General features: G+C 35.0%; 1 protein-coding gene across 4 annotated transcripts in view; it reads left to right on the forward strand.

The window, feature by feature from the left end:
- Positions 1-21911, forward strand: part of LOC128025480 (cadherin-18) — a 139933-nt gene extending 118022 nt beyond the window's left edge. For 3 of the 4 annotated variants that reach the window (XM_052611877.1, XM_052611879.1, XM_052611878.1), the window contains 2 exons: positions 17267-17518; positions 21121-21911. In XM_052611877.1, coding sequence (XP_052467837.1) covers positions 17267-17518; positions 21121-21668 — 800 coding nt within the window. In that variant the 3' untranslated portion in view covers positions 21669-21911. The remainder of the gene's footprint in view (positions 1-17266; positions 17519-21120) is intronic. The other variant, XM_052611880.1, reaches the window with a different exon arrangement.
- Positions 21912-27189: the final 5278 nt, after the last annotated feature.

Consider the following 27189-nt stretch of genomic DNA (forward strand, 5'->3'; position numbering starts at 1 on the left):
CTAGATTCTAAAATATTTCATCAGCTAGTTACTCTTTGTGAGTGTACTGTGGTCTCTCTAAAATTATATATTTAAATACCCTTGTCTGGTAGTCACAAACAACTGGTAAAGTCATTGAAATTCCTTAGTAAAAATGTCTGGGAATCCTATAGTTCATTCAGAAGATGTTCACTATATATTATTTTATGCAAGCTATTATAATGATCCACATATATACAGTAGGAAATCCAAGCTTTCTTTAAATGTGCATATATTCTCAAGGGGGAAAATGACTGCAGAAGTCTTCTAATACGATCAATAAACTTCCCGGGTTAATGTTGACCAACATTTAAGTTATAATTAAATGTTCCCCGCAAGCTTAAGAGAGACGATTGATGACTGTTTAGAAGCAGAGGGAAGTAAAATCCCTTATGCATGAGTAATTGCTGCTGTGAAGGTAAATCAATGAGCTGTTTCTGGCATTTCTTTCAATAATCAAAATCACCATAACACTAAAGTTGTTTATTGCTCTTGCTCTGTTTTTTTCCAGTTCTGTGTTTGTTTTGGTTATCTGTATGGCCTGAGGAATATTGGTTTGTTTTCATTCATTTTCATTTACTAAAATCAACATGCTATCAGCCTTTTAATTTTCCAACTGTATCTGGTTGATTGGTCACCCTATTTAAAACCTGCATTGACAAATCTACAGTGGTTTTCCAGATTTACCTGGTCTTCCAGTATGGTCAAGTGGAAAAAAAGTCCCAAAACCCTAATATCAGATCAATTACAGCATCGGTTGCTCTTTTAGACCCTCCACGGAGTGGCATCTTTACTCTTCCCTAGGATAGCATCACTTCTTGTGTGTGTGTGTGTAGCCTTGGGTGAACTTTAAAGTAACTGGTGAAGTTTTTTGTACCAGCCACCACATTTCCAAAATGTAGCTCAATCACAGTCGGCATAGTTTATTTCCTTCATCGTTGTCCCCCGCTGTTGAAGAGCACCGGTATTCCTTTTGAGAGGATTATGAATCTAACCTTGCACAGTGGTTTAGTCCCTGTTGCTACTGAATGAATTACCAGCTCCCTAAACTCCTGAACCCATGGCCTTAATGCAATACTCACACAGATGTCTGCGAGCTGGATGTTACCATGGAGACTGCTCTTATCAGAGGTGTGCTGCTTCCGGGTCCAAATCTGTACCCTGAAATCAGTAGGGGATTAGAACAAAGGATGGGGAAAAAAAGGTTAGAAATCAGTTCATTAAGTGCATAATTATTTAAATCAGTGTTGTCAGTTCAATTAATAAGAGCAGGCAAAATTCATAAGTTTAAAATCAGCTAGAAATAGACACAACTGGAGGAAACGTACACCGTATACAGTATGTATTTGTCAAAGCTGTATTTTTTTATTTTTTTTTTACTTCACACAGCTTCTTAAAAAAGGTGATGCTCATGCCGTGAGATGCTGAAAAAAACTGAAACTTGATGCAAAAGCTAAAGACGTCCCTTGGAAGCACTTGTACAATAATTAAAAGTTTGCAGACCGATTAGAAGAACACATACAGATTGATTACAAGATGGACTGAGATGAAAAATTATATCAAATAACATAAAAAATATATTGACTTTTATGTCCATTCAAAGAGAGACATTTCTTAGAATACACTGATATACACGATCAATTAATTTAATCAGCATAGTATTTAATTAATTTGATGCATTTCTTTAATTGTATCTACATGACCTGTTAAGAAATGATGGATCTTTTAATGGATAGAAAGTGATAATGTAATGTGATTTTAGGAAATAAAGAATTTTTGTGATAAGAAAAATTCTTGAAACATCGCTAATTAGCAGTGGTGGACGAAGTACACGAATCAAGTACTTGAGTAAAAGTACAGATACATATGGTAAAATATTACTCCAGTAAAAGTAAAAGTACTCCTTTTTCAATTTTACTCAAGTGAAAGTACAAAAGTACTCAATTTTTTATGTACTTAAGTAAAAAAGTACTGCAAGATAGATGTTTGCAATTTTATATAGGCTACTTAATTTAATTTTATATTATCACATTTTTTTTTATAATCCTACTGCTCAAAATACCTTGGATTTTTTCCAAAATAACCACTATATGGAGTCAAGATATTTTTGTTGTTGATATGGACTACGCTGATGAGATTAATGTTCACTGTGAAGCTTACACTGTGATGTACCTGAGAGAAAACAGAGATGACCATCTGATTTTCACCAGTAAGAAAAAAGTATTTTAAAGTTAGTTGTTTTACAGAACATCAAAGTTACAGTAAAGACTAAAAGTTTGGACACACCTTCTCATTCAAAGAGTTTCCTTTATTTTCATGACTATGAAAATTGTAGAGTCACACTGAAGGCATCAAGGGCTATTTGAGGAAGAAGGAGAGTGATGGGGTGCTGCGCCAGATGACCTGGCCTCCACAGTCACCGGACCTGAACCCAATCGAGATGGTTTAGGGGTGAGCTGGACCGCAGACAGAAGGCATGAGGGCCAACAAGTGCTAAGCATCTCTCGAGGAACTCCTTCAAGACTGTTGAAGACCATTTCAGGTGACTACCTCTTGAAGCTCATCAAGAGAATGCCAAGAGTGTGCAAAGCAGTAATCAATGCAAAAGGTGGCTACTTTGAAGAACCTACAATATGACATATTTTCAGCTTCACACTTTTTTGTTATGTATATAATTCCATATATAATTCCACATGTGTTAATTCATAGTTTTGATGCCTTCAGTGTGAATCTACAATTTTCATAGTCATGAAAGTAAAGAAAACTCTTTGAATGAGAAGGTGTGTCCAAACTTTTGGTCTGTACTGTATATATGACATGATAATAAGGCCTGAAGTTAGGAAGAACATTTTAAGGAAAAAAATAATAAAACAAATTTCATAATGATTTTTTCCTTCTCAAATCTTGTCTGTGGTTTAAAAACACCCTTAGCCAAACGCGGTGCATCTCTTCCCACTGATAATTACTGTAGTTACCATGTTCTGAACATCACATCCTTTCTTTTCTAACCAGATGTAATCTGTATATATATATATATATATATATATATATATATATATATATATATATATATATATATATATATATATATATATATATATATGTGTGTGTGGCTGAATAAAAATATTTGGACATTATAAAAATTACATCAACTTAGCACTAACAAGCTTGTTAGCTAGACAGTTAGCATCAGCTAACAATATTTACTTATTTTCAGTACGATGAACATTCATGTACGTCTACTCGTCTAGTTAATCCAAACAATATACATATGTATAACGTTACTGTCGATAAACAATATAAAAACAGACGTAACATAGGACATTTTAATAAAACTGTTAACATTACGGCAGCGGTGAATTTGAACGTGCATGAGTTATTGTATTTAATCTGTGTTATTTTGTGGGGGGTTTTTTTGTTGTTGTTTTTTTTTTTACGTACAATTGATGTGTCTGCATCGTCTGCACTCGAGCATTTCAGTGGGCTTAAATAGATCACTCTTTACAACGGATTTAGTTCCCAAACAACTGACAGTTTTGACCTAAATATGATTTTCAGTTACAATAATTAATCCAAAATTTCGACATAACTTACTTTTAGCAACATCAGACGCACGCGCGCTCACAAGATCACCCGGTTCTTACTTCTGGTGACTCGCACTAAACGGTTCATTTGAATCATTGAGTGGTCGACTCCAGAACAGCTGCAATCGGATCATTCTAATTCGTAAACGAATCGTTTGGTGCGATTCGCGATCCGATTTAAAAGTTTATTTTGAAAAGACTCAGTTCGTTCATGATGAATCAGACACCGCTTCTGCGTGTCGGAGCACGTGATATATTATAGGGAGTAACGATATGTTTTATGAAATGTAGTGAAGTAAAAAGTACGATTTTATGCTTTGGAATGTAGTGAAGTAAAAGTAAAAGTTGCTCAAAATAAAACTACTCCAGTAAAGTACAGATACTTGAAAAATGTACTTAAGTACAGTAACGAAGTAAAGCTACTCCGTTACTGTCCACCACTGCTAATTAGAGTGAAAATGTTGCCACTTTTAAAACTAATTGCTGGTGAAGTTTTATATCTTTAAGCCCATGTCTCAAGATTAGTAGGGGGCAAAAGAAAATAGAGCTAGATTAAAGTTATATTGGAAGACAGAATGACTTACAGTAGTTAGTATCGTGAGTTCCACTCCTTTCCTATCGAGCCAGTATGGAGTTTACTTCATTTATACAAGTGGTACTCATTGCAAGTCTCACACTCTCTCTCTACTTCTCACATGAATTCTCGCTCTTTAATCTCCCTCCACTGGGACACGCCACAGTTTAACGGTCTCTGTATTATCACAGGTGGTCGATGTCGGCGTGCAGTGCTCTTATTGAGAGACTGGAAGTACAGTAAGTGAAGCCCCCTTGTCTACAAAGACCTAAAGAGCTTCAAATTGAATAATAATACCACTTTCCCCATTTTTACAAGTGCTGTAAAAGAGCAATATGATCTTTATGGAGGTACTTTAGCTCTTTGTATCTAAAAGGTTGAAAAGTAAACACATTTTAACATGCTGCCTGTCTTTGTCCAACTTCGACTTTTTAAGGCATTCAACGGAAGCACTGCAAAATATCATATTTCCCTCCAACACCATTTCTGGATTTAAAGGTGCAAATTTGGTACACAATGAAACGGAGGCTAAATGGACTAAATTATTGTCTGGTCACGTTTTGCTTTATGAACGCGGTCTCTGTGTGAATAACAATGTAAGACGGAGGGCCCCAGAGAGCTAAGCGAGACCCTTGCATGGATATGCAGTTTGATTATGTTCTGTAGTCAATTGAGCTTTGTAGTGGAGCCGAGGGTAATTAGGAAAGTAATATTCATGAGTGAGCTTATGAATGACATGGTCAAAAACATGCTGAAGGCACGCGCACATGAAATAACATATTCATTTGCATGCTAATCAAATCTACCTTTGCACACACATACTGTACATTAGAACACTATTTTAGATGAACAGTGCACCCATAACTTGGATTGATTGAGTGAGTGAGTGAGTGAGTGATAAAATGTTGAATGTTATATATATATATATATATATATATAATGCATATATATATATACAGTTTCTCTTACTGTCTATCTCTCCTGTTTCCCATCTGTCTCTTAAAGACTCTCATCCTATTTCCATTGACTTTCTGAGCCTGTATCTACAGGCCTTTAAGGAGACGTGCTTCTCCTGTCTATTGCTGTCTTGGTTTAATATGCAGTCAGCATCTGAGAAGGCTTTTCTAATATAGGGTGTCAGTCGGTCGGTGGGCGTCTGGACAGGAAACCAGATAGACTGTAAACCAAGAAGTAACAGGAGAAATTAGTCATTATCCAGTAATTATGATCAGGCCACTTCCTAAGAAAAGGATGATAATGGTAATGCAATGCAGTCTGAAGATAGCATAATGAGTAATATGTGACCAGATGACATGATAAAACATGTGGACAGGATATCTTTTCAATATAATGCAAGTAAAGTGGTCTAGGGGTGGTTCATAAGACTCATATAATAGCTTTGTGTGTGAAACAGACAGACATATAAACCATTTTTCTCTTATAACCTCAACATCTGGCCTAGTTACGCTTGGTGCTTTCATAAAAGTTTGAAAGTGTGATTCATGAAAAGATCTTTATTCTGAGTTGAATCATTGCAGTGAATCAGTAGATCCAGTTCACAAACCTGAATCATTCAGATTATTAAATTATTTATGTATAAAAACTTAAATTTGTCTGTGTAATGGCTTTATTGCAAAAAATAAATTTTATAATTTTTTTTTTTTTTTTTTTTAAAATTTGATATATGAGAAGAATAGCTCAACTTTCATTGTACTACTGTGGATCGAGTAGCATCTGTTTTGTTAAAGTACAGTTTTAGAGTTTCTTAATCTAATGTAACTATGACCGTAATATTTATCAATATGGAAATGAAGGCCGATGGTCTGGATTGCATCATGAGTGGTGCTTGAAGAAAAGAGCTCGGGGCATTTCTCTGTCTCCTCTCTCTCTCATTCATTCACACACATATTGTTTGCCTTAGCTCTAGATGGCCCTGAGGCAAACAGCAGGTTCCTCAGGCTGTCCACACCGTGGCCTTCAACACTTCTGCCGCCTATTAAGTTTAACACCTGCCGATTCTCAGGAGAGAAGAGCTATGCTTACATACTGTGTACTCAAGGGTATAAGTGTTTTTTTTATGTCTCACAGTGTGGTTTTTATCACAACTTTGTGGTCACAGCTTTGGTTTGGTTTGGAAAATGTTCTGTTTTTTGCCATTTTAATTTTGCCATTTTTGAACTCGTTCTGTCTCAGATCATCTTCATAAAAGGCTGGCACAAAAGTTATGGAATTTAAGTTGATTCTTCAAATTATTCTTGAATAACGTGTGAACAAATTCGCCAAAAAGCGCAGAAAAAATGGATGTGAGGCTATATCTCTGTAATGGTTTGGCGTATTGAGACCAAACTTGTGGTCTGCCTGCCTGCTATTTTTGTTTATAACTTCTGGATCGTTTAACCAAAATTCACAAAACTTATTTAGTTAATTATTAATTATTTACTTATTTAGGTCTATTTAGATTCAGTGGAGCATGCCATGTCAAACCATACCCAGTTTTCCTATATCGGCCATTTTTCGCATTGGCCATTTAGGGTCATCAGCAAGATGTCCTGACGTAGCCTGAGAAGTTTCGAGCCAGTGCCACCTTGTGGTAAAATCGAATATTCACATGCTTATAACTTTGGGTGTGGTTGACTTATTTTCACGGGAGTCACTTTGTTATACTCCTGAATCCTTGCCGAGTCCAGCAATACCTGATATGCTAGGTTTTGCCTTTTAGTTTGTGCAACATTGCATTTTTAGCACTCAAAAAACGCCCCGATCAACACAAAACCACCATAGGAAATTCAAAAACATAGCGTGCTGGCCAAAATTTTGATAATAAGTGGCAAGTAAATGCAAACAAACTCAGCAATCAGTATTTTTTTTTCTTTCTCATATATAAAACTGTCTCTAACGCCAAAAAAAAAAAAAAAGTTATATATTCACCAAATTTGACATACATATGTATTGGCACACTCTTGGTGGCACTATAATTGAACCAAACATGAAATTGCCATTGACTACAATAGATTATTATGATATAAAAATGCTATATTTTATGAATGCATTAGTGTACCATTACAAAACTTTGTATGTACCATTGAAACCATGACCTGAAAGTACTCAAAAAGTTTTCAGATAACAAAACCGTTTTCGCATACCAAAATGACACTTGAGGCTGTATCTCTGCAATACTTTGGCATATTGACACCAAACTTTGTGTGTGTCATTGTCAACTCACATAGAACAAACCATGTCAATTTCATAACAGCGCCACCTATTGGTCAAACTTGATAAGCCAATAAATCATGCTACTATAGGTTGTATTTATGATTTTTCAGCCACTTTAATTACAATCATGTTAAAATAGCATTTATTGCTCATTATTGCATTTGTGAATAAGATTCATTTTATTTTATATTATTATTATAATTTTTCTCTTATTTCTTACTCTTAATTGGATGATAAATCAAATACACTGCTGGAAATAACCAACTTTCTTTAGTATTTTTCTTGTATTTTCCTAATGAAAATTTTGTGATTTCTTTACATACTACGAACACTTTTTTTTTTCCTTTTCTTTTTGCATGTTTATGACAGAATAAATGCAGAATCTTTTCTATGTTGTTATAAATGCTATTACATTTAGCTCTGCAATGTGATAGATTGATCAACATACTTAACATTTATTTATTTTACTTTAAAACCCCTTCAGCTGTTATTTAGATTTTTTGAGAATTAGGCATATGTAATATTGGACCCACCGGTGGGTCCCCAAAGTTGATGTAATTAAATTTGTGTTTAAACTGTTACTGATAACTTTTTGGGTACATGGAACTAATTATTAGACTTACAAAGATGCTGCTCAGATTGACTGGATCTCTGGCTTTGAATTAAACGAAGTGCTACCTCAAAGTTTCAACGTTATTTATTTATTCATACCAGATGCTGAATTTGAGTGAGAAACATGCCCTAAGTTCACAAATACTCAGAATTAGTCTTCCCTTGATCATTGTGAAGGTGCCAAATCATCACAATGACATTTTCTTTTCCTATTTATTTTTTTCACGGGCAATTAAACCAGCGCTCAGATCTCTAAACGACCCAGTTACTTTAATAGATCAATTGATTTCTGAAGGCATCTTTTTGCACGCTTGCATACAAAAAGACCTTTCTAGTACAGCCCCTCATCAGAGGAGTTGAAAGCTGTTGCTGTCAGGCTGATGATATTTGGGAATTTTAATTAGTCGGAGTGTCACTCAGATATTCTGCCGCTGGAGTGAAGGTTGGAGTGCCTTGTTATGCGACAGAACGTGGCTGTTTTCCCACTGAAAGCTCCTTTTTTATTGCTTCAAAATGATCATTTTTCTCAATGTCTTTTTTTTTAATAGTTGTTTAAGGGTAAAGATAAATCAGCGGATATTCTGACAGTACGGAATGCCTCAGCTTAGATATTTTCTTATTCTATTAAATACTTTATTTCAGTTCTTTGATAACTTATTAACCACACTATGCTGAGGTTTTGAACTCTTTTGAGATCAGAGAGACGAACGCAGACTGTAACAAAAACTCAACTGAATTATGCCCCAAAATACCCACTTTATAGTGTGCAATTGAAGACTTTTGGTAACACTTTATTTTGATTGTCCACTTTAGACATTCTACTGCCTATAAGTAGTTTTGCAACCACAAGTTATGTAAGCATTATTAATTTGCAACTGTGTCTTCTAACTCTCATTGGAGTATTAGCAGTGTTAAGTTAGGTTAATATAAGTTAACGTACTTCCAAAATTACTTATAGGCAGTAGAATGTCTGTTGGTGGATCATCAAAATAAAGTGTTAGCATATATAAAGCAGAGAGTCAACTAATAATATAATGACTGCTAGTTGACGTAGTTACTTGTTATTTGTAGTGGCCTATCTTAAGAAAGTGCTATCACTTTTTTTTCATTTTAATTTTAGTATTTTCATTATCATATATTTTTGTCATTTCATTTTAGTTTAGCTTTATTTCATTTCAGTTTTTAGTCATTTTTAGTAATTCAGCTTAAACTTATTTTGTTAAAGCTGCAGTAGGTACCTTTTGTAAAAATATATTTTTTACATATTTGTTAAACCTGTCACTATGTCCTGACAGTAGAATATGAGACAGATAATCTGTGAAAAAAATCAAGCTCCTCTGGCTCCTCCCAGTGTCCTATTGTCATTTGCAGAAACTCCATCGCTCCCGGTAAGAAATCAACCAATCAGAGCTGCGGTCCGTAACTTTGTTTGTGTTCAAAATGTAGAAAAATGTATATAAGTGAATACACCATGAATCCATTTTCCAAACCGTGTTTTTAGCTTGTCCTGCATCACTAGGGTGCACCTATAATAAGTGTTTATATTCTGACTATTTTAGATTGCTTCGGGGGTACCGCGGCGGAGTAACCCAGTACCTTTGTGATTCGTCATAGACATAAACAAAGAGAAGTAGTTCCGGCTACGATGTTCTTCCGCAAGACGCAAGCAGTTATGTTTATTAACCGCTAGAGCGTCAAAAGTTCCCTACCGCAGCTTTAATACTGTTAAAATTATTGTGTTAACAATTTGTTAACACTGAATACCTACATTAGTTGAACTAACAATGAAAAACGATTCTAACATTTAGGAATCATAGTTAATGTTACTTTTCAACATTTCAACACATTTTTTTATTATCTAACATTAACAAAGATTAATAAATACTGAAGCAAATAAATTGATCATTGTTAGTAAATTTTAGTTAACCCTTAGGGGACTAAGCCCTTTTTGGTCCGTTTTCTCTATTTTTACATTTCGGCTTATAAACCATATGTAATGAGGATGGACCACCATGTATTTGGTATCAATGGATTCAGAAGACCCTAAGCTACCATAAACATGCTTGCAATATGTCTATAAAGGAAGTATGGGTGAATAATTGTACAATAAACTAGAGACTTTCAAAGACGAAAATTAGATTTTTGTCATTTATTACTGAAAATCCTACCTCACACAACAATAGTTAAAAGTTTTTGACCCAAAAATATATTTTTCAAACTCTTTGCTTGACAGCAATGGGTTAATGTTCAATCAAATGTGTAAAGAACAATTAAATAATTAACTTTATTTACAAACAGTCCTAGGCGTTTTTATTTTATTTTTGGAACTAAGCCCTTTTTGGTCTGTTTTCTCTATTTTTATATTTGGGCTTATAAATCATATGTAAAGGAGATGGAACACCCTGTGTTTGATATCTATGGATTCAGAAGACCCTAAGCTACCATAGGCATGCATGCAATATGTTTATATAAAGGAAGTATGAGTGAAAAATTTTACAATAAACTAGAGAATTTAAAAAACGAAAATTAGATTTTTGTCATTTATTACTGAAAAACACACAATATAGAACAGTTTTTGAACAAAGAAAATATATTTTTTCAAACTCATTGCTTGACAGAAATGTGTTATTGTTTAATCAAATGTGTAAAGAACAATTAAATAATTAACTTTTTTTAAAAACAGTCCTAGGCATGCCAGTGAGCAAAGAAAGGCCTCTCCAGGCCTTTCCAGTAATTGTTCCAGAGCTTGTTCTGCCGTAAATCTTTTACTGCTTGCCATTTTGATAAAACAATTCAGTAATAATGCTGTATCTCTCTCGAATTTATCTCTTTGTGCTCGCTAACACTCCGATCGCTTTCAGCTTTCTCCACGTGATGCGGATTCTCCGATCGCTCGAATTTAGCTCTTTGTGCTCGCTAAAACTCCGATCGCTCTCTGTAACACTCCGATCGCTTTCTGCTTTCTCCACCCTGATGCTGATTCTCTGAACGCTTATTGATTACATGTATTTTACTATAGTCCAGCCAGCTTTTACAAGGCTACAGCAGAGCTACACAGTCCTCTGAAAGGCTAGAAGACATAACCTTCCTCTGATTGGGTTAGAAAAAGACTCCTCCCAGCGGCAATTTTTCCATTGGCTGTTGCGTGTTGAATCTGCCTAACACAATCGTTTTCATTGGCCTGTTTACGCAGTGGTATTGCGCAATAAGGGAAGTGTTTAATATACAAACTGAACACCGCTGTTTTCAGCGGAATCTGAGGAAGACGGCAAAAAAACCCGCATCTCTCTAGCATTAATAGTTTTTGAGATAACTACACATTTGTAAAAGTATGCCATTTTGGGCGGTACCGCCCAATCCGTCCCCAGAGGGTTAATGCATGAACTTATGTTAACTAATGAGAACTTATTGTTTTTGAATGCTTGTTTTTTTTAGTAAAAGTTGGAGCAAAACTAGCAAATAACAATATACTTGAAAAAGAGGCATTACCATTAAAGTCTAACTTATTGTAGTACATCCACTTTTTTGTTGTTATTGAATACTGAATGCCCTTCCATACTGGCTTTAAATAACTGCTCTCCTATGTACATTTCTATGCAGTTGCTAAGGTGTTCTGTGTGGTTGTGATTCTAGTCCTACGGTGCAAGTCGACTGTTTCATCGCATGCCAGGGAAAATGGCTAAAAAAGTCTGCTTAGGAAAATAGCATCCCAACAAGGTGTTTGAGGATTTATTCATGTACAAATGGTGAAGGATGAATTATTCTCCGGAGTTTAATATTTTAGGCTTAGCGTTTGTTCAGATCCCTAACCTTGAGTATGAGTAACAGTGCTACTTTCCACATAAACTACCCTGAATAAATGCACAAGTGCACAGACTGCGTTGCATAACACATTTGGGGGCTGCTCTTGACAATCGTAAATGATTAAAAACGATGGACTTAAAACAAGCGTGTAAATATTGAGCCGAGAAACAGCATGTTCACCAAGCGCCTGCCAAACGTTTGAGTAGTAAGCCGTTTTTTCCATCAACTCACCCGTTCAGAAACAACAGTTTAACTGTGGAAATGGCAATATTAGTATCAAGTAGAAATGGCCAAATGGCCCTTTTTCCTGCTGAAGTGGGCAAAATTTGACCTCCTGCTCACCAAGGGGCGGCTATTTGCCCCGCTTTAGATTAAATATGAATTAAAAAAACAGTTTTGGGAGCTGGAAGTTGACGTACTAGCAACAAAATATATTTGAGGCCAGAAAGTGCACTGGTAACTACATTGACTTGTCTGTCATATTCATCTTCATGCAAGTATTTAAAAAGCATGCATAATCCTCATCAAATAACTTAAATATGATATTTATCTTTGCAAAAAAAAAAAAGAGCTGATTGACATTGCAAGTGCTTGACATCTTAAATGAGCTGTTTGACAGAGTTGAGTGAAGCAGCAAATTGAAAACAAATTAATTGGCTATGGAGTGCTAGCCGCCAATCAAACAGCATCTCATTAGCATAGTCGCATTATTTGACCAATGAAATGTATTCCTCTGAAGGTATATGGGAATCTTGCGTGTGATGAGATCAGTTGTAGGTTGGTTGTTTTGAAGACTGATGTTGGCAGATGTGAAGATGGTGGTTTCAGTCTGGTTTTTTGTCCTCAACATACAGCTTATTTTCTCACATGTCAGTTTGAGCAGTGTTGCAGTGCAATTAGAGAGAGCATGCTGTCAGCCACCAGCGGGTGAGGACGAAACGTCAACATAAACCACGACAGAAATGCTTCCTGTCTACAAAGCTTGAACCTGTTTCTGTTTATTTGTTTTAAGCAACATCTGTGGAACTGGTTATTGTTTGTAAGACTTTAGAGTTAGAAGAGTATTTTTTCATCAGGGTGCATAAAATAAATGTTTCCATTAAGGGCCAATTTTCACTGCCTGCATTTGATTTTCGGCATTTTTCCGCTTTACTAATGTGAACTCCAAGAACTTAATCAGATGTTCAGATCAGAGGAACAGGGCACATATCAACTTTGGGGAGGGTTTATTATTATAATTATTATAAAAATAACACTAATCCGTCATCCATATATTATATTATATTATATTATATTATATTATATTATATTATATTATATTATATTATATTATATTATATTATATTATATTATATTATATTATATTATATTATATTATATTATATTATATTATATTATATTATATTATATTATATTATTCCTCCAGACAAAATGAGAGATTTTAAGTCAAGAAAATTATGTTTTGAAGACTGACAAAAATAAATAATGCATAGGCTCTTTGGCTTTCTTACACTACTGATCCTGCAAGCAAGATTTCTTGTATCATGTAATGTCTGGAGTGAACAAGGTGTTGATGTCAGTTTCATAAGGGAGTATATTTCAGGCTTTACATTTATCTTGTTTTCTCTGTCTCTCTGTTTTGATCATGCATTACAGTATATTGTTTAGAAATGTGTGTTCTCTGTAGTGTGTCTCTGTGATTATTTATGGGACACGGTTGGGTGTCGGGAGTGAGAGATTTTTGCGTCTGTGCAGGTGTTTAATGCTGCTGGCAGGATATGCTTTTCGTAGCAGCAAGACACACAGCAGCTTCAGGTGTACACATGTGTGCATTATTCTTCTTGAAATCCATATGCATGCACTCATCCAAATGACATGTAATGCAATAGAAGTATCTGTCAAATAATATGGCCCATATGTAATCAAGTATGTGCAGAAGCATGTTTTTGAGAGATCAAAATAAATACAGTAACACTGTATAACATTTTATTGTTATCTTTGACACTTGTACAGTACTATGTATAAACAATATCAAACAAGCATGAGATATTAGGATCAATAGCGTGAATATATTTATTTTAAAGTTCACCTAAGAAAAAAAAATATATATATATATATTTAGTAGCTTGCTTTGTAGACACTTTAGCTCAACTTATATTGACAGTAAATTGTTTAATCCTTGAATTATTCTGTTTTTGAACAAGTTGTTTGAATGAATGATTCAATGACTCACTCAAAGATGGTCACTTGTTTAAAGAGCCACACAGATGGGAAATCAAAAATTACCTGTATTACAGTGTGTGGTGTAGCTGTCCATCAGTGTAAACAATGTGCAAAGTAATTAAACTAAAAAGTACACTATTTATTAAGTTATTGGCTTCTAAAGTAAGGAGTCGACTCTGAATCGCTCAAACGAGTTGTTATAGATTTCAAATCTTTTGCCCATCTCTATGTATGTCACTAGGAACACTTTGCATAATAATCTCCGCCTACTGTCTTGGGAGAAGCAAAACTCTGACCTGCCCCACCCCCCCACACAGACGCTCTGGTTGGTGTGATAGCATCATGTCGAGGAGACAGTGTGTTTTTAATTGTAAAGGCAAGTTTGTTTTATTTTCACTGCCAAAGAATGAAGATCAAAAGAACCAATGGCTAAAATTCATTTTTACCACAATACCAGAGCAGTACAAAGAATCCCTTTTGTTGTGTTCACAACATTTCACTGATGACTGCTTTTCTAATCTCGGTGATTACAGCGGGATTTTCAAAGCGTTTGGCCATAAAAGAGGTTTCATTACCAACTTTATTTAGACCAACAAACATCTCCGAATCACAACGCGAAGTATGATTATGAAGTTATGTGTTTGTTTTCTCCCGAGCGTCTTATCAGTATGTGTGCTGTCTGCTGCCTTTGTCTGTGCTGATCTTCATTTACAAACACGTAATTAAAATGAAGTGTAACAAGTGCTGCTAACAGATATTCTGTGATAAAGTAATCCACATGAAAACAACGCTATGTCCGTTTTTCACGTCTCCCTTCGTTATATCCAGAGCCATGGCTCTGGTTATATCTAATGTGACCACGCCCCCGAGCTGAACGCGCTATTCAGATTCAAACTGAAGCGCGCGGCTTGAATACGCACACACAGAAGAAAAAAGCAGCGAGATTGTTCAAGTTTTTTTATTTTACTGTTTGCTTCGCGATGAGAGCAATAAGACATAATTCACCCCAAAAAGATACTAACGCATTGTTTACCGTGAAGTTGTGTGCGGAACAACCAATCAAAACTGACTATGTTAGTTGACCAATCAGAACACAGTATGCTACCAAAAGGTGGGGTTTAAGGAAACTGAATCTTTTGAACAGCTTCGCGCGAACCGTTTGGGGATCTCTGAGAATTGAGGTAATTTTAAAATGATATTTTGACAAAATGACAATGTTTTTTAACCTTGGATGGATTTAAACCTATTTTACAGGACTTATAAACAGTGATATGAAGCTTAGAATTTTCATCTTACTGGCTCTTTAATTCCTGTATGAATCGGTTGTTTTGAACAAATTGGCTGGATGAATGATTCAATGAATGATTCACTGTCACTATTTCTCTCCTGAATGAATCCATGTTTTGAAAGAATTGTTTGAATGAGTGATTTAATGACTCACTCACAAAGGCAGTCACTTGTTTCATTCTTGAATTAATCTGTGTATTTTAACGAATTAGTTGAGTGAATGATTCAGTGATTCACTCAAACACGGCCATTTATTTAATTCAGTCACACATAAAGACCATCACAGTTTAATTCCTGAATGAATAAGTGTATTTAAATTAATTGGATGAATGACTGGATGATTCAACGACTCACTCAAGCCATAACAACACACTTTTCTTCTTTTTTTTTTTTTTTCATGTACATGTTGCATAAAAAATAATGTTGCATTTAATTGTAGGTAAAATGTGCATAATTATTCTGGGTTTAATTTAAAACGTATTTTACCCAAAGGTTGATTAAGAATGATTTAATGTTGATATAAAGTCACTTTATACATTAGCAGCTGTCTATCAGGAGTCTGTAATAAACAACATTGGGCTCTAATGGATTTGACTTCAAATGTTGCTCAGATCAGATCTGCCATGCACCTCTCTCTTGCTATTTGACTCATTTGCTGTTCAATTACATTTGATTTCCCCAAATTCTTGTCCGTATAACATCCTTCTCTCCAAATGCTTAGAAACGCAGGGGTTGCTTGAGGACGTGATGAAGTTGAGAACGAGCGAGATGGAGGCTCATTAGGTTGATTCTCGGGTTAAGAGCTTTGCTCGCTGTGCTGTAGGCAGCCACTATTAGACAGACCTCACGTGTTCAGGGCACAGAGAATGTGAGTTCTCCCATTAAAAGCCCATCTATGGGAATGGGGATCCTAAATGCCCTGAAACGGCACACTCGGGCAGAGAGCCTCGGCGAGAGTGGCCTGTGCTCAAACCAGGCTAATTTAATACAATGATCTCTTATCTGCCCTTTTTCCTCCTCTCTGTTTTTCCTCTTGTTCTCTCTTAGTCTCTGTCTTTATCTCTGTCTGTTATTGGTCTCATTACTTTTGCTTTTCAACCCTTGAATTTTCCTCATTTTCAGTTCTTCATTTCAGTTGAACTGCTCATTGTTCCTTTACCATTTATTTGCCTTTTGTATTTCTTTGACTCTGGACAATTTTAGTGCTGTGGATTTCTAGAAATCAAGCTCTTATGAAACACTTTTCACAATTGTTCTTTGGTTTTGGTGGAAACTACAGAAAACTGAGACATTGAACTGAACTGAACTTTCAACTGCAAATTTAAGTATTAAGTCTGTCTGTGTGTGTAGAAGTAGATTATTCCACTCTGTAGCCAGATGATCATAGTTTTTATTATTATTATTATTATGTTCTCAAAATTATTATTATTTATATAAATGATCACTGTTATTGTTGTTGTTGTATGATTGGTTTTCATATTTAATTATTCAAAATTAAACAACAATTTCATGGCGATTTATTACATTTTGACAAATTGGTGGCTTATTCATATGGATTCGTACAGTCTCATTCATACGTTTTCAGATGATTTACTTATGATCATCGCATACGCCCCACTGATGGTTATGTTTATCTTATGTGTTTATCTTAAAAATCTTACATTTTCATGTGAATTAAAATGAAAAACAGGTATTTGTTCCCCTTAAAATTGGACTACAATAAATGACAGATACTTTTTTATTGACTATTTTAATGTGACAGCCATATAACAAAGCCCTCGCCCTACTGTTCCACATTTAGAAATTGTGGATTTTATTTATTTTTAATATACAGCAACAGATGTCAAGTTTCACAAAGGAGATTAAAGCCAGACAGTCCATCTGAAGCCATCTGATAGCTGTGTGAGTGCTTTCTAAGTAATGGTGACCTTATCTGTGCGTCTGTCTGCAGACAGCACTGCCAGCATCATCGCCAGACGGCGGCGGTTCCACAGACTGACCCAGGAACTGTACGAGCTCGCAGTGGTGGTTTGGGATGACGGGGAACCCGTTCTGAGCAGCACCAGTACCCTTGCGCTCAGGGTGTGTTCCTGCCAGAGAGGCACCAGACTGAAGATCTGCCAGGGTGAAGCGTTCCTCTCCTCCGCAGGGCTCAGCACAGGCGCTCTCATAGCCATTCTGCTCTGTGTGCTGATATTATTGGGTGAGTTCAACCTGGAAATGATGCTGAGTGTTTTCCTATTACCAGTGAGTATCATGTGTTTGAGTTTATATATATAACACAACATAATGTACAACATATGAACAGGGCCAAAATTTAATTATTTAAAATGTTTATTTCAATTCTATATAAAATGTTTATTTACTGTATTAAATTTAGTGAGTAAATAATAGTAATTTTATAGTAAATAATAATGTACTGATATTTTTAATGTAATAGAACTGAATGATAAATAAAATTTGACTTTTTTACTAAATTGTGTATTCATGTAAATCTGATGGGTTTTCTTCTTTAACTGTTGCCTGTTTATCGCCTTCCCAGTTTTATTATTCACAGCAGGATTCTGGCATTCATTGTCATAATTCCAGTTGATCCGGCCTTGTTTAACTCTTGACTTTTCATCGTTCACCTTGTAAACCTGTAGATCAAAAGTAAGAAGCATACTTAAAGGATTTAATGGGTCTCACAACAGCAGGTTAAGGGTCATGACCGCATCAAGATGTCATGAACAGAACACTGAAGAATGCTTTAGTATTCAGAGCAGGGCAGATAGAGATGAACGGGATGACTCATCTCTTGCATGACAGCATGAATAAATGAACGTCATGATGACAGTATGACAATACAGTTATAATTCGATTAATTTAAGTGTTGTACTACAATCTGCAGTAGTAGGATCTCTTCCAGTCACACATTTCTATTTTTTTACTTATTTATATTTAAACAGTAATTTAGATTATTCAGTTCTCTGATTGGCAAATGATAAATATGATAAATGAGCAGTATTTAAATACAATTTAAAACAAATAGTAAATAATTAAAATGCATAATGTAGTATAGAATAAACATGATAGATAAACATGTTTAAATAGTTGTGTTTATTGTTTATATATATATATATATATATATATATATATATATATATATATATTGTATTACATTGTATTTTATTAATATTATTTACTATTCTTTATATATAGCTATTTAATAAAATAAATATTTAAGCAATAATGCTGTTTAATTTTGATAATTAGGTGGTATAATATAATATAATATAATATAATATAATATAATAGGCCAAAATGTAGATAGAGACACTAAAGAAAAGGAAGAAGAATTGGGGAAGGTTACAAAAGTAAAGTATATTTTACAGAAAGTTACATGGTAAATGACGAATGGAGTTTAAAACAGCGGAACAACAGATGAGATGTAGGGAAACAGTGAGGAAATCTGCGAACAGAAAGGCGTGAGAGACAGAGAATGAGCCGCTGACAGTGTTGTATTAAAGGTGCAAGTTGAAGAAAGTGAGCAGCAAAGGTAATAGTCCTCTCTCATGCAGACATTACCACCTTTCCTCCTCTCATTGTCTGCTCTCATCCCTTTCCTCCCTCTCTCCAGCCCTGGATGGATGGGTTAGGTCTCACCCCGCGGCTGTGATGCTCTCTCCTGTTCAAAAGCGAGAGAGATTTTCAGCACTCACCCTAGCAGATGCCGGGGCTATATATAGTCCTGAAGCTCTCGCTACATGTTGCGCCCGCTCCGTTCTGCACATCCCTGCTCAAACACGCCTCTGTTTGCTCCTGCTAAAATCTACATGTTGATAAAATCTCCTTCCTTCCACTCCACAAATCTGCTTCATAGATTTGCTTGCTTTAGCAGATCCGATTACATCAAGATACATGTTTGTTAGCAAACATTGAACAGAATGTGTCACTTTTTTGCACAGTGCTGTGCAGTATTCTTACAACAGATTGCAATAGGTTTCATCGTATTTCTGTCTACCAGAATTACCAAAATTACATTTAGAGATGTAGTCAAGACCAGATATTACAAGACCCAAGCAATTTCGCTTGTTAGAACAATCCAAAAAGTACTAATTTATAAGTAATCATATAATATATTAAAAAAGTACATAACTTGTGCATAATGTTATTCATATTTCACATGTGCACTGCATTAGAAGTGGGATCATGGGAAAAGTGCTTTCATAAAGCTTTAGTCGTGTCAGCTAATAGTGTATCAGTGAAGTGAAAGCTCATCTAGACTAATGTGCGATATTGACTTGCTGTTCAGTTATTGTGGCTCTTTCCATTTAATGGAATATGAAAGAATCATCATTCATTCGCACTGATCTCTGGCCCCTGATGTGTTTGCTTGCTGATGCATTGACAATGCTTCACACCTGCTTTTCCCTCATCCTGGTAATGTTCCCCACATCTCCTACTGCGTGACACATTTACCGTAGAGCCATAACGTTCCTTGGAAAAATTGTTCAGTGTTAATAACACTGATAAATTGTTTTTATTTATTTATTTATTATTTCAGTTTTCCAGTACTTGACAAGAATATGTTATATGCCTTCAGTTTCCCACAACTCCCAATGATATTTAAACACAGTGCAGTTATTTACCATTCCTGTAGATTTTTACAATATCAGGCCCCATCCATACTTATATCTATCCTTTTTTGATTGCAGTGGATTTAATTTAACCGGTATATATATTTATATTATTACAAAGCTCATCATGCTAAAAAGTGAGGTGTGCTCTGATTGGCCAGCTATCCAGTACATTGTGATTGGCTGAATACCTCAAGTGTATGACGAAAATGTCAGACCCCTCGTCACACTGTGATGCCGTGTCCCGGCACAATGAGACAAAACTAAAAAATAATAAAAATAAAAAGTAAATAAAAAGAGGTTTTAGTTTATAATTTTATTATTACTATAATAACTAATATTATTATTACTATTTTTATTTTTATTTTATGTGAAATAAATATTTCCCAAAACACTGAACACCGAATTTGAGGTTGATATCACAACAAAGAAAAAAAGCCAAATGTTTCCACTGGAGGAAATTAGCTTCCCTTTTATTTCCAGTGCTGTCCCTTTTGACCACAAACAGTACAAGTGTGACTATATTTTTAGTATCATTTAACCTTTTCTAATCATGTCCATGATTTTGTGTGTGTGTGTGTGTGTGTGTGTGTGTGTGTGTGTGTGTGTGTGTGTGTGTGTGTGTGTGTGTGTGTGTGCCATCTCACATAGCAAGTGTCAAAACCTTTACCAAGTTTCATCCCATTCAAATGACATAAAAATTCTGAAAAAATGTACAAATGTTCTATCTAAATCAACCAAACAGCACCAGAGGGTTAACTCTTTCACTCTTTATTTCAACTATGTTAATATAATGAGAAGCATAACTTTTATGAATATTAATCAATTGTGCCATTTCATTTTATATACCGTATTTTTCGGACTATAAGTCGCACCTAAGTATAAGTCACATCAGACCAAAAATATGTCATGACGAGGAAAAAAAACATATATAAGTCGCACTGGACTAAAGTCGCATTTATTTAGAACCAAGCACCAAGAGAAAACATTACCGTCTACGGCCATCTTGCGGCTGTAGACGGTAATGTTTTCTCTTGGTTCATTTCTCTTGATTCATGTCAAATTAATTTCGATAAAAAAGTCGCACCTGACTATAAGTCGCAGGACCAGCCAAACTATGAAAAAAAGTGCAACTTATAGTCCAGAAAATATGGTAATCAGCAATCTTTTGTTTTCTTCCTTGCAGCCATCGTGATCCTCTTCATTACATTGCGACGAAGCAAAAAGGAGCCATTGATCATCTCCGAGGAGGACATTCGTGAGAACGTTGTGACGTACGATGACGAAGGAGGCGGTGAGGAGGACACCGAGGCCTTTGACATCATCGCCCTCCGGAACCCAGCAGCTGCCGAGGAGCTCAAGTTCCGTCGCGACGTCCGGCCCGAATGCATCCGGCCGCGGTCATCAAGGAGATTTGGCCATCACACCCCCTCGTCCCTGGACATAGATGAAGAAATGGACATCGGGGAGTTTATCAAACAGAGGGTGGCTGAGGCGGATCAGGATACTAGCGTACCGCCCTACGATTCTTTACAGACCTACGCCTATGAGGGTCAAGGGTCACCAGCAGGCTCCATCAGCTCGCTCGGGTCTGCTGTAGCACATTCCGAACTGGACTACAACTCCCTGGACGACTGGGGTCCCAAATTTGAGAAAATGGCAGAACTTTATGGAGAGGAAGTTGAAACGACATCTGAATCCACTGAAAAGGCAGAGTCGGAGAAGCAGACATAGGTTTTTGTTAATGTCGGAGAAAACTGTGAAAAAAAAAATAATAATAAACTATTTTTTTCCGACACTCGCCGTCATGGTTTCATCAGAACAATGAGACCCTCTTGGACTGCTGCGCTGCCGTAAAGTCAGATACCGTTTACAGCTGTAAAGTCAGACTGACTAACTTTTTTTTTTCTCTGTTTTCTTTCTTTTTTTTTTTTTTTTTTTTTTTTTTGATGTTCGGGGCTCTGAATCCCAACAAGACAAGAATGATTTTGAAAAGAAAATCAAAAAAAAAAAAAAAAAAAAACTGAATTAAAAAAAAAAACTAATGAAAATAAGGAAGCTATTTTAACTGGTGTATATTTTTTATTGTTCAATAAAGTCCTGAATTACTGACACATGAATATATCTGAACGTATCCTTCACTGTTGTTGTTGTTGTTTTAATTATTTTTTTTAGTTATTTAATTAATTGAAAATTCTAACCAATATTTTAGAGATATTATATTCACCTATATAATATCTATCACTATTATATATAATATATTATCACTATAATATCTAGTATATAATATCACTATTTGTGACCATCAACTCACTGCTTCAGTTTGTAGTTAAGAAACAAAGAACACTATATTAACACTAACATTATATTTAATAATTTGTTAATCATTTTGAAAATAAAAATTAATTGGAAATTATTAAAAAAATTATTATATAAATATATATTATATAATATAAAATTATTAATCAATTGTGCTTCTTGTTCCTCGTACATCATACAGTATAACTTTCCAACTTTTCATTGCAGTTTCATGTCACATTTTACATTTTTATTAAAAAGTCAATTAAGTGCCTAATTTTCTTTAAATAAGTTACTGAGTCAATTACCTACACTTCCCACTAGAATATATAAGAGTAGACTTACATATTGAATGTTACTTCAGGCTTCTCTTCTCCACCACATCATTCAATTTTAATGTGAAAATGATACTGAAAATCATCTTCAAAACCCTCGTTTTACCAGAATTGCCTTGAAGCATTTAATATATTGCGATAAACATTCCATAATTGCTCACTTTATAGCATATACAGTGCAGTCTCTATTCCGAAACATAGCGAGCTCCCTTGCCGGGTACACCCTACATAGACTGCTCCTTCCCTAGGAACCTTATAAGTGACTGATTGCTAAGCTACAGTAGCAACATGTTACTCTTACCGTTTAGAGTAATGAATGATATACAACTATGCTTCAATAATTCTTCTCATCTCATCCACAATTTTGGATTTCCCTCAATGTAAAAGGGTATCTTACGAAACAGCATAATTAAGCTCCCTTCCTTTTAAAACACTTTTTCTTTTCTTTTTTCTTTTTTTTCCATGTGAATGTCTTTTGATGTCTTAAAATGCTTTCTACGTAAGAAGCTCACTCCATTTCTGAGCAGAGCATTATATTTCATCATTCATTATATAAAGTCTATACTTCTGACTGTGATTACAGGACCCTGTTTATTGTTATATATATATATATATATATATATGTGTGTGTGTGTGTGTGTGTGTGTGTGTGTGTGTGTGTATATATATATATATATATATATATATATATATATATATATATATATATATATATATACAGTTTTGTTCAAAATAATAGCAGTACAATGTGACTAACCAGAATAATCAAGGTTTTTAGTATATTTTTTATTGCTACGTGGCAAACAAGTTACCAGTAGGTTCAGTAGATTGTCAGAAAACAAACAAGACCCAGCATTCATGATATGCACGCTCTTAAGGCTGTGCAATTGGGCAATTAGTTGAAAGGGGTGTGTTCAAAAAAATAGCAGTGTCTACCTTTGACTGTACAAACTCAAAACTATTTTGTACAAACATTTTTTTTTTCTGGGATTTAGCAATCCTGTGAATCACTAAACTAATATTTAGTTGTATGACCACAGTTTTTTAAAACTGCTTGACATCTGTGTGGCATGGAGTCAACCAACTTGTGGCACCTCTCAGCTGTTATTCCACTCCATGATTCTTTAACAACATTCCACAATTCATTCACATTTATTGGTTTTGCTTCAGAAACAGCATTTTTGATATCACCCCACAAGTTCTCAATTGGATTAAGGTCTGGAGATTGGGCTGGCCACTCCATAACATTAATTTTGTTGGTTTGGAACCAAGACTTTGCCCGTTTACTAGTGTGTTTTGGGTCATTGTCTTGTTGAAACAACCATTTCAAGGGCATGTCCTCTTCAGCATAGGGCAACATGACCTCTTCAAGTATTTTAACATATGCAAACTGATCCATGATCCCTGGTATGCGATAAATAGGCCCAACACCATAGTAGGAGAAACATGCCCATATCATGATGCTTGCACCTCCATGCTTCACTGTCTTCACTGTGTACTGTGGCTTGAATTCAGAGTTTGGGGGTCGTCTCACAAACTGCCTGTGGCCCTTGGACCCAAAAAGAACAATTTTACTCTCATCAGTCCACAAAATGTTCCTCCATTTCTCTTTAGGCCAGTTGATGTGTTCTTTGGCAAATTGTAACCTCTTCTGCACATGCCTTTTTTTTAACAGAGGGACTTTGCGGGGGATTCTTGAAAATAGATTAGCTTCACACAGACGTCTTCTAACTGTCACAGTACTTACAGGTAACTCCAGACTGTCTTTGATCATCCTGGAGGTGATCATTGGCTGAGCCTTTGCCATTCTGGTTATTCTTCTATCCATTTTGATGGTTGTCTTCCGTTTTCTTCCACGTCTCTCTGGTTTTGCTCTCCATTTTAAGGCATTGGAGATCATTTTAGCTGAACAGCCTATCATTTTTTGCACCTCTTTATAGGTTTTCCCCTCTCTAATCAACTTTTTAATCAAAGTACGCTGTTCTTCTGAACAATGTCTTGAACGACCCATTTTCCTCAGCTTTCAAATGCATGTTCAACAAGTGTTGGCTTCATCCTTAAATAGGGGCCACCTGATTCACACCTGTTTCTTCACAAAATTGATGACCTCAGTGATTGAATGCCACACTGCTATTTTTTTGAACACACCCCTTTCAACTAATTCAACTAATTGCCCAATTGCACAGCCTTAAGAGCGTGCATATCATGAATGCTGGGTCTCATTTGTTTTCTGAGAATCTACTGAACCTACTGGTAACTTGTTTGCCACGTAGCAATAAAAAAATATACGAAAAACCTTGATTATTCTGGTTAGTCACATTGTACTGCTATTATTTTGAACAATACTGTATATCCTCTGGGACTCCCGTTGGACACTTAAGATGATACACACTCTCTACTTTCCCACTCTCTTTCTATATTCCCCAGCTTCCTAGTTTATAGTGACTACATGAATGAAGTGAGAAGGTTATGAATAGTTCAGCATTTCTGCATGTGTGAGAGAGTGTACAGTATGTGTGTGTTGTGCTTTGAGGGATGGTGGTGGTTAGGTTTGGCCGTTTTTTTTTTTTTTTTCAGGTTATCCACTCTAAGGATTGTAAGTATACAGTAGCAGTATTCAGAATATGAAATATATGCATGTAGGCTATCGTGTGTGTGTGTGTGTGTGTGTGTGTGTTTCCTCCCCAAATATTTCATGATTTCAGTCATTTTATCCCATAGCTGATATGACAACTGTTTTCACTCCCAGCATGCTTTGTGAGTGTGTTTGTATATGGCTTGACTCATATACAAACTCAACTATAGTTAACTCATAATGTCTTTATTTTAAATCAACATCAAGATTTTTTTTTTTTTTTTTTACTTGTATGACTGACTTCTGCAGAAACAAACTAATTTCCATACAGTAAATGAACAAGGGGTCCAAAGTTCTGCAAATATCTTCTGTTTTCTGCTGAAAAGTCATAGAACATGATCCATGAGGGTAAGTATTATTTTTTTTTTTTTTTTTTTTAATGAATGTATGAATGAATAAGTGTTTTTGTCCTGCAGCTGCTGGGAAGTTTTTCACCATTTGTAATTACATTTAACTCTTCTTTTATGAATTTTCTAAGTACATCATAAAAGCTAAATTAATAGAAAGATTTGGAAAATGTTTAAAATTGTTTTAGAGTTCAAAAAGTCATGTCAACTTCCCAGTAAGTATTTTAATTACTTACACTATTGAAACATTTGAGGACTTAAAAAAAAAAAAAAAAATGTGTCTTACTCTCATTAAAACTACAGTTATTTATTAAAAAATAGTAATATTCTGATTTTAGTAGTAGAATAATATTAATTTAATAGTTTGATAAAAAATACAGGAAATATTGTGAAATATTAATTGTTTTCTATTTGACTATTTCTAAAATGTATTTTGTTCCTGTGATGTTATTCCAGTCATTCTTCGTAACTTCAGTGGCACGTGATCATTCAGAAATATTCCTAATATGCTGATTTCCTCAAACATTTATTATAATTATCAATGAAAACATTATTTTTTCATAATTATTTAATGGATAGAACGTAAAAAAAAATATCTATCTATCCATCCATCCATCTATTCAAAGTATAAATATTTTATAACATTACAAATGACTCTGTCACTTGTATCAAATTTAAAGTATGCATGCCAAATAAAAGTATTAATTTCTTAAAAAAAAAAAAAAAAAGTCAAAAGTTTGAATACGGTAAGCATTTAAGCATTAACCTTTAGATTAGTGTAAAAGTGTGACGAGTTTTTAACTTTTAGTGTACTGTTAAGTCACAGTAAATACAAATAAAAGTATGCACAATACAAGTATTATAGTTGCTGCACAACATTATGGCAGTGAAGTGTATAAAGCAGTACTGTTTATCTTTACATTGGGGATTGGGTGAGCGAAAAGGAAACCAATATGTGTACAGTATGTTTGTTTCTGTGTGGTTATCTTGACAGGCTGTACGTTCTGCTTGGGTAAATCTGCTGAGTTCTATGCTTTCCACTTTCAGTACCCTGGTTTGTTCTTTTTATCATTTTCCGGTTAAGAAACCTAGACATAATTTTTTGGTAATCATCTCTGGGATTTCTTGTTAACACGACTGAATGAAGGTTGTATAGCTGAATTTTAGTTTTGACTTCAACAGCTGTCATTACTGTACAAGAGTTGCCAGAACTCAACAGCAGGAACTTCTGCAGTCAGCAAAATGGTATCTGTTAAAAAAAAACAAGACCCTGTTTGAGCCAGCAAGCCTGAAATCAATCTCTTTATTTCTCAAGAAAACAAGTTATTTTTGTGTTAGATAGTAGCTGGTGGTGCCTACCTAGACAGCATTTTTGGACATTTAAACATGCTATGTGTATATATATATATATATATATATATATATATATAGATAGATAGATAGATAGATAGATAGATAGATAGATAGATAGATAGATAGATAGATAGATAGATAGATAAGGGTTTTATTTGTTATGTCCGTAGCACTAGTGTATATGTGAGTTTATTCATATGCCTGCACCTATAAGAAATAGTTATATTTGTTTTAAACTCTCTTAGGCGATTTAAAGCGACTCTACAGAGACTCTACAGATAAAGCAA

The sequence above is a fragment of the Carassius gibelio genome, chromosome A12 (assembly GCF_023724105.1).
Source record: "Carassius gibelio isolate Cgi1373 ecotype wild population from Czech Republic chromosome A12, carGib1.2-hapl.c, whole genome shotgun sequence".
NCBI classification, from domain to species: Eukaryota; Metazoa; Chordata; class Actinopteri; order Cypriniformes; family Cyprinidae; genus Carassius; species Carassius gibelio.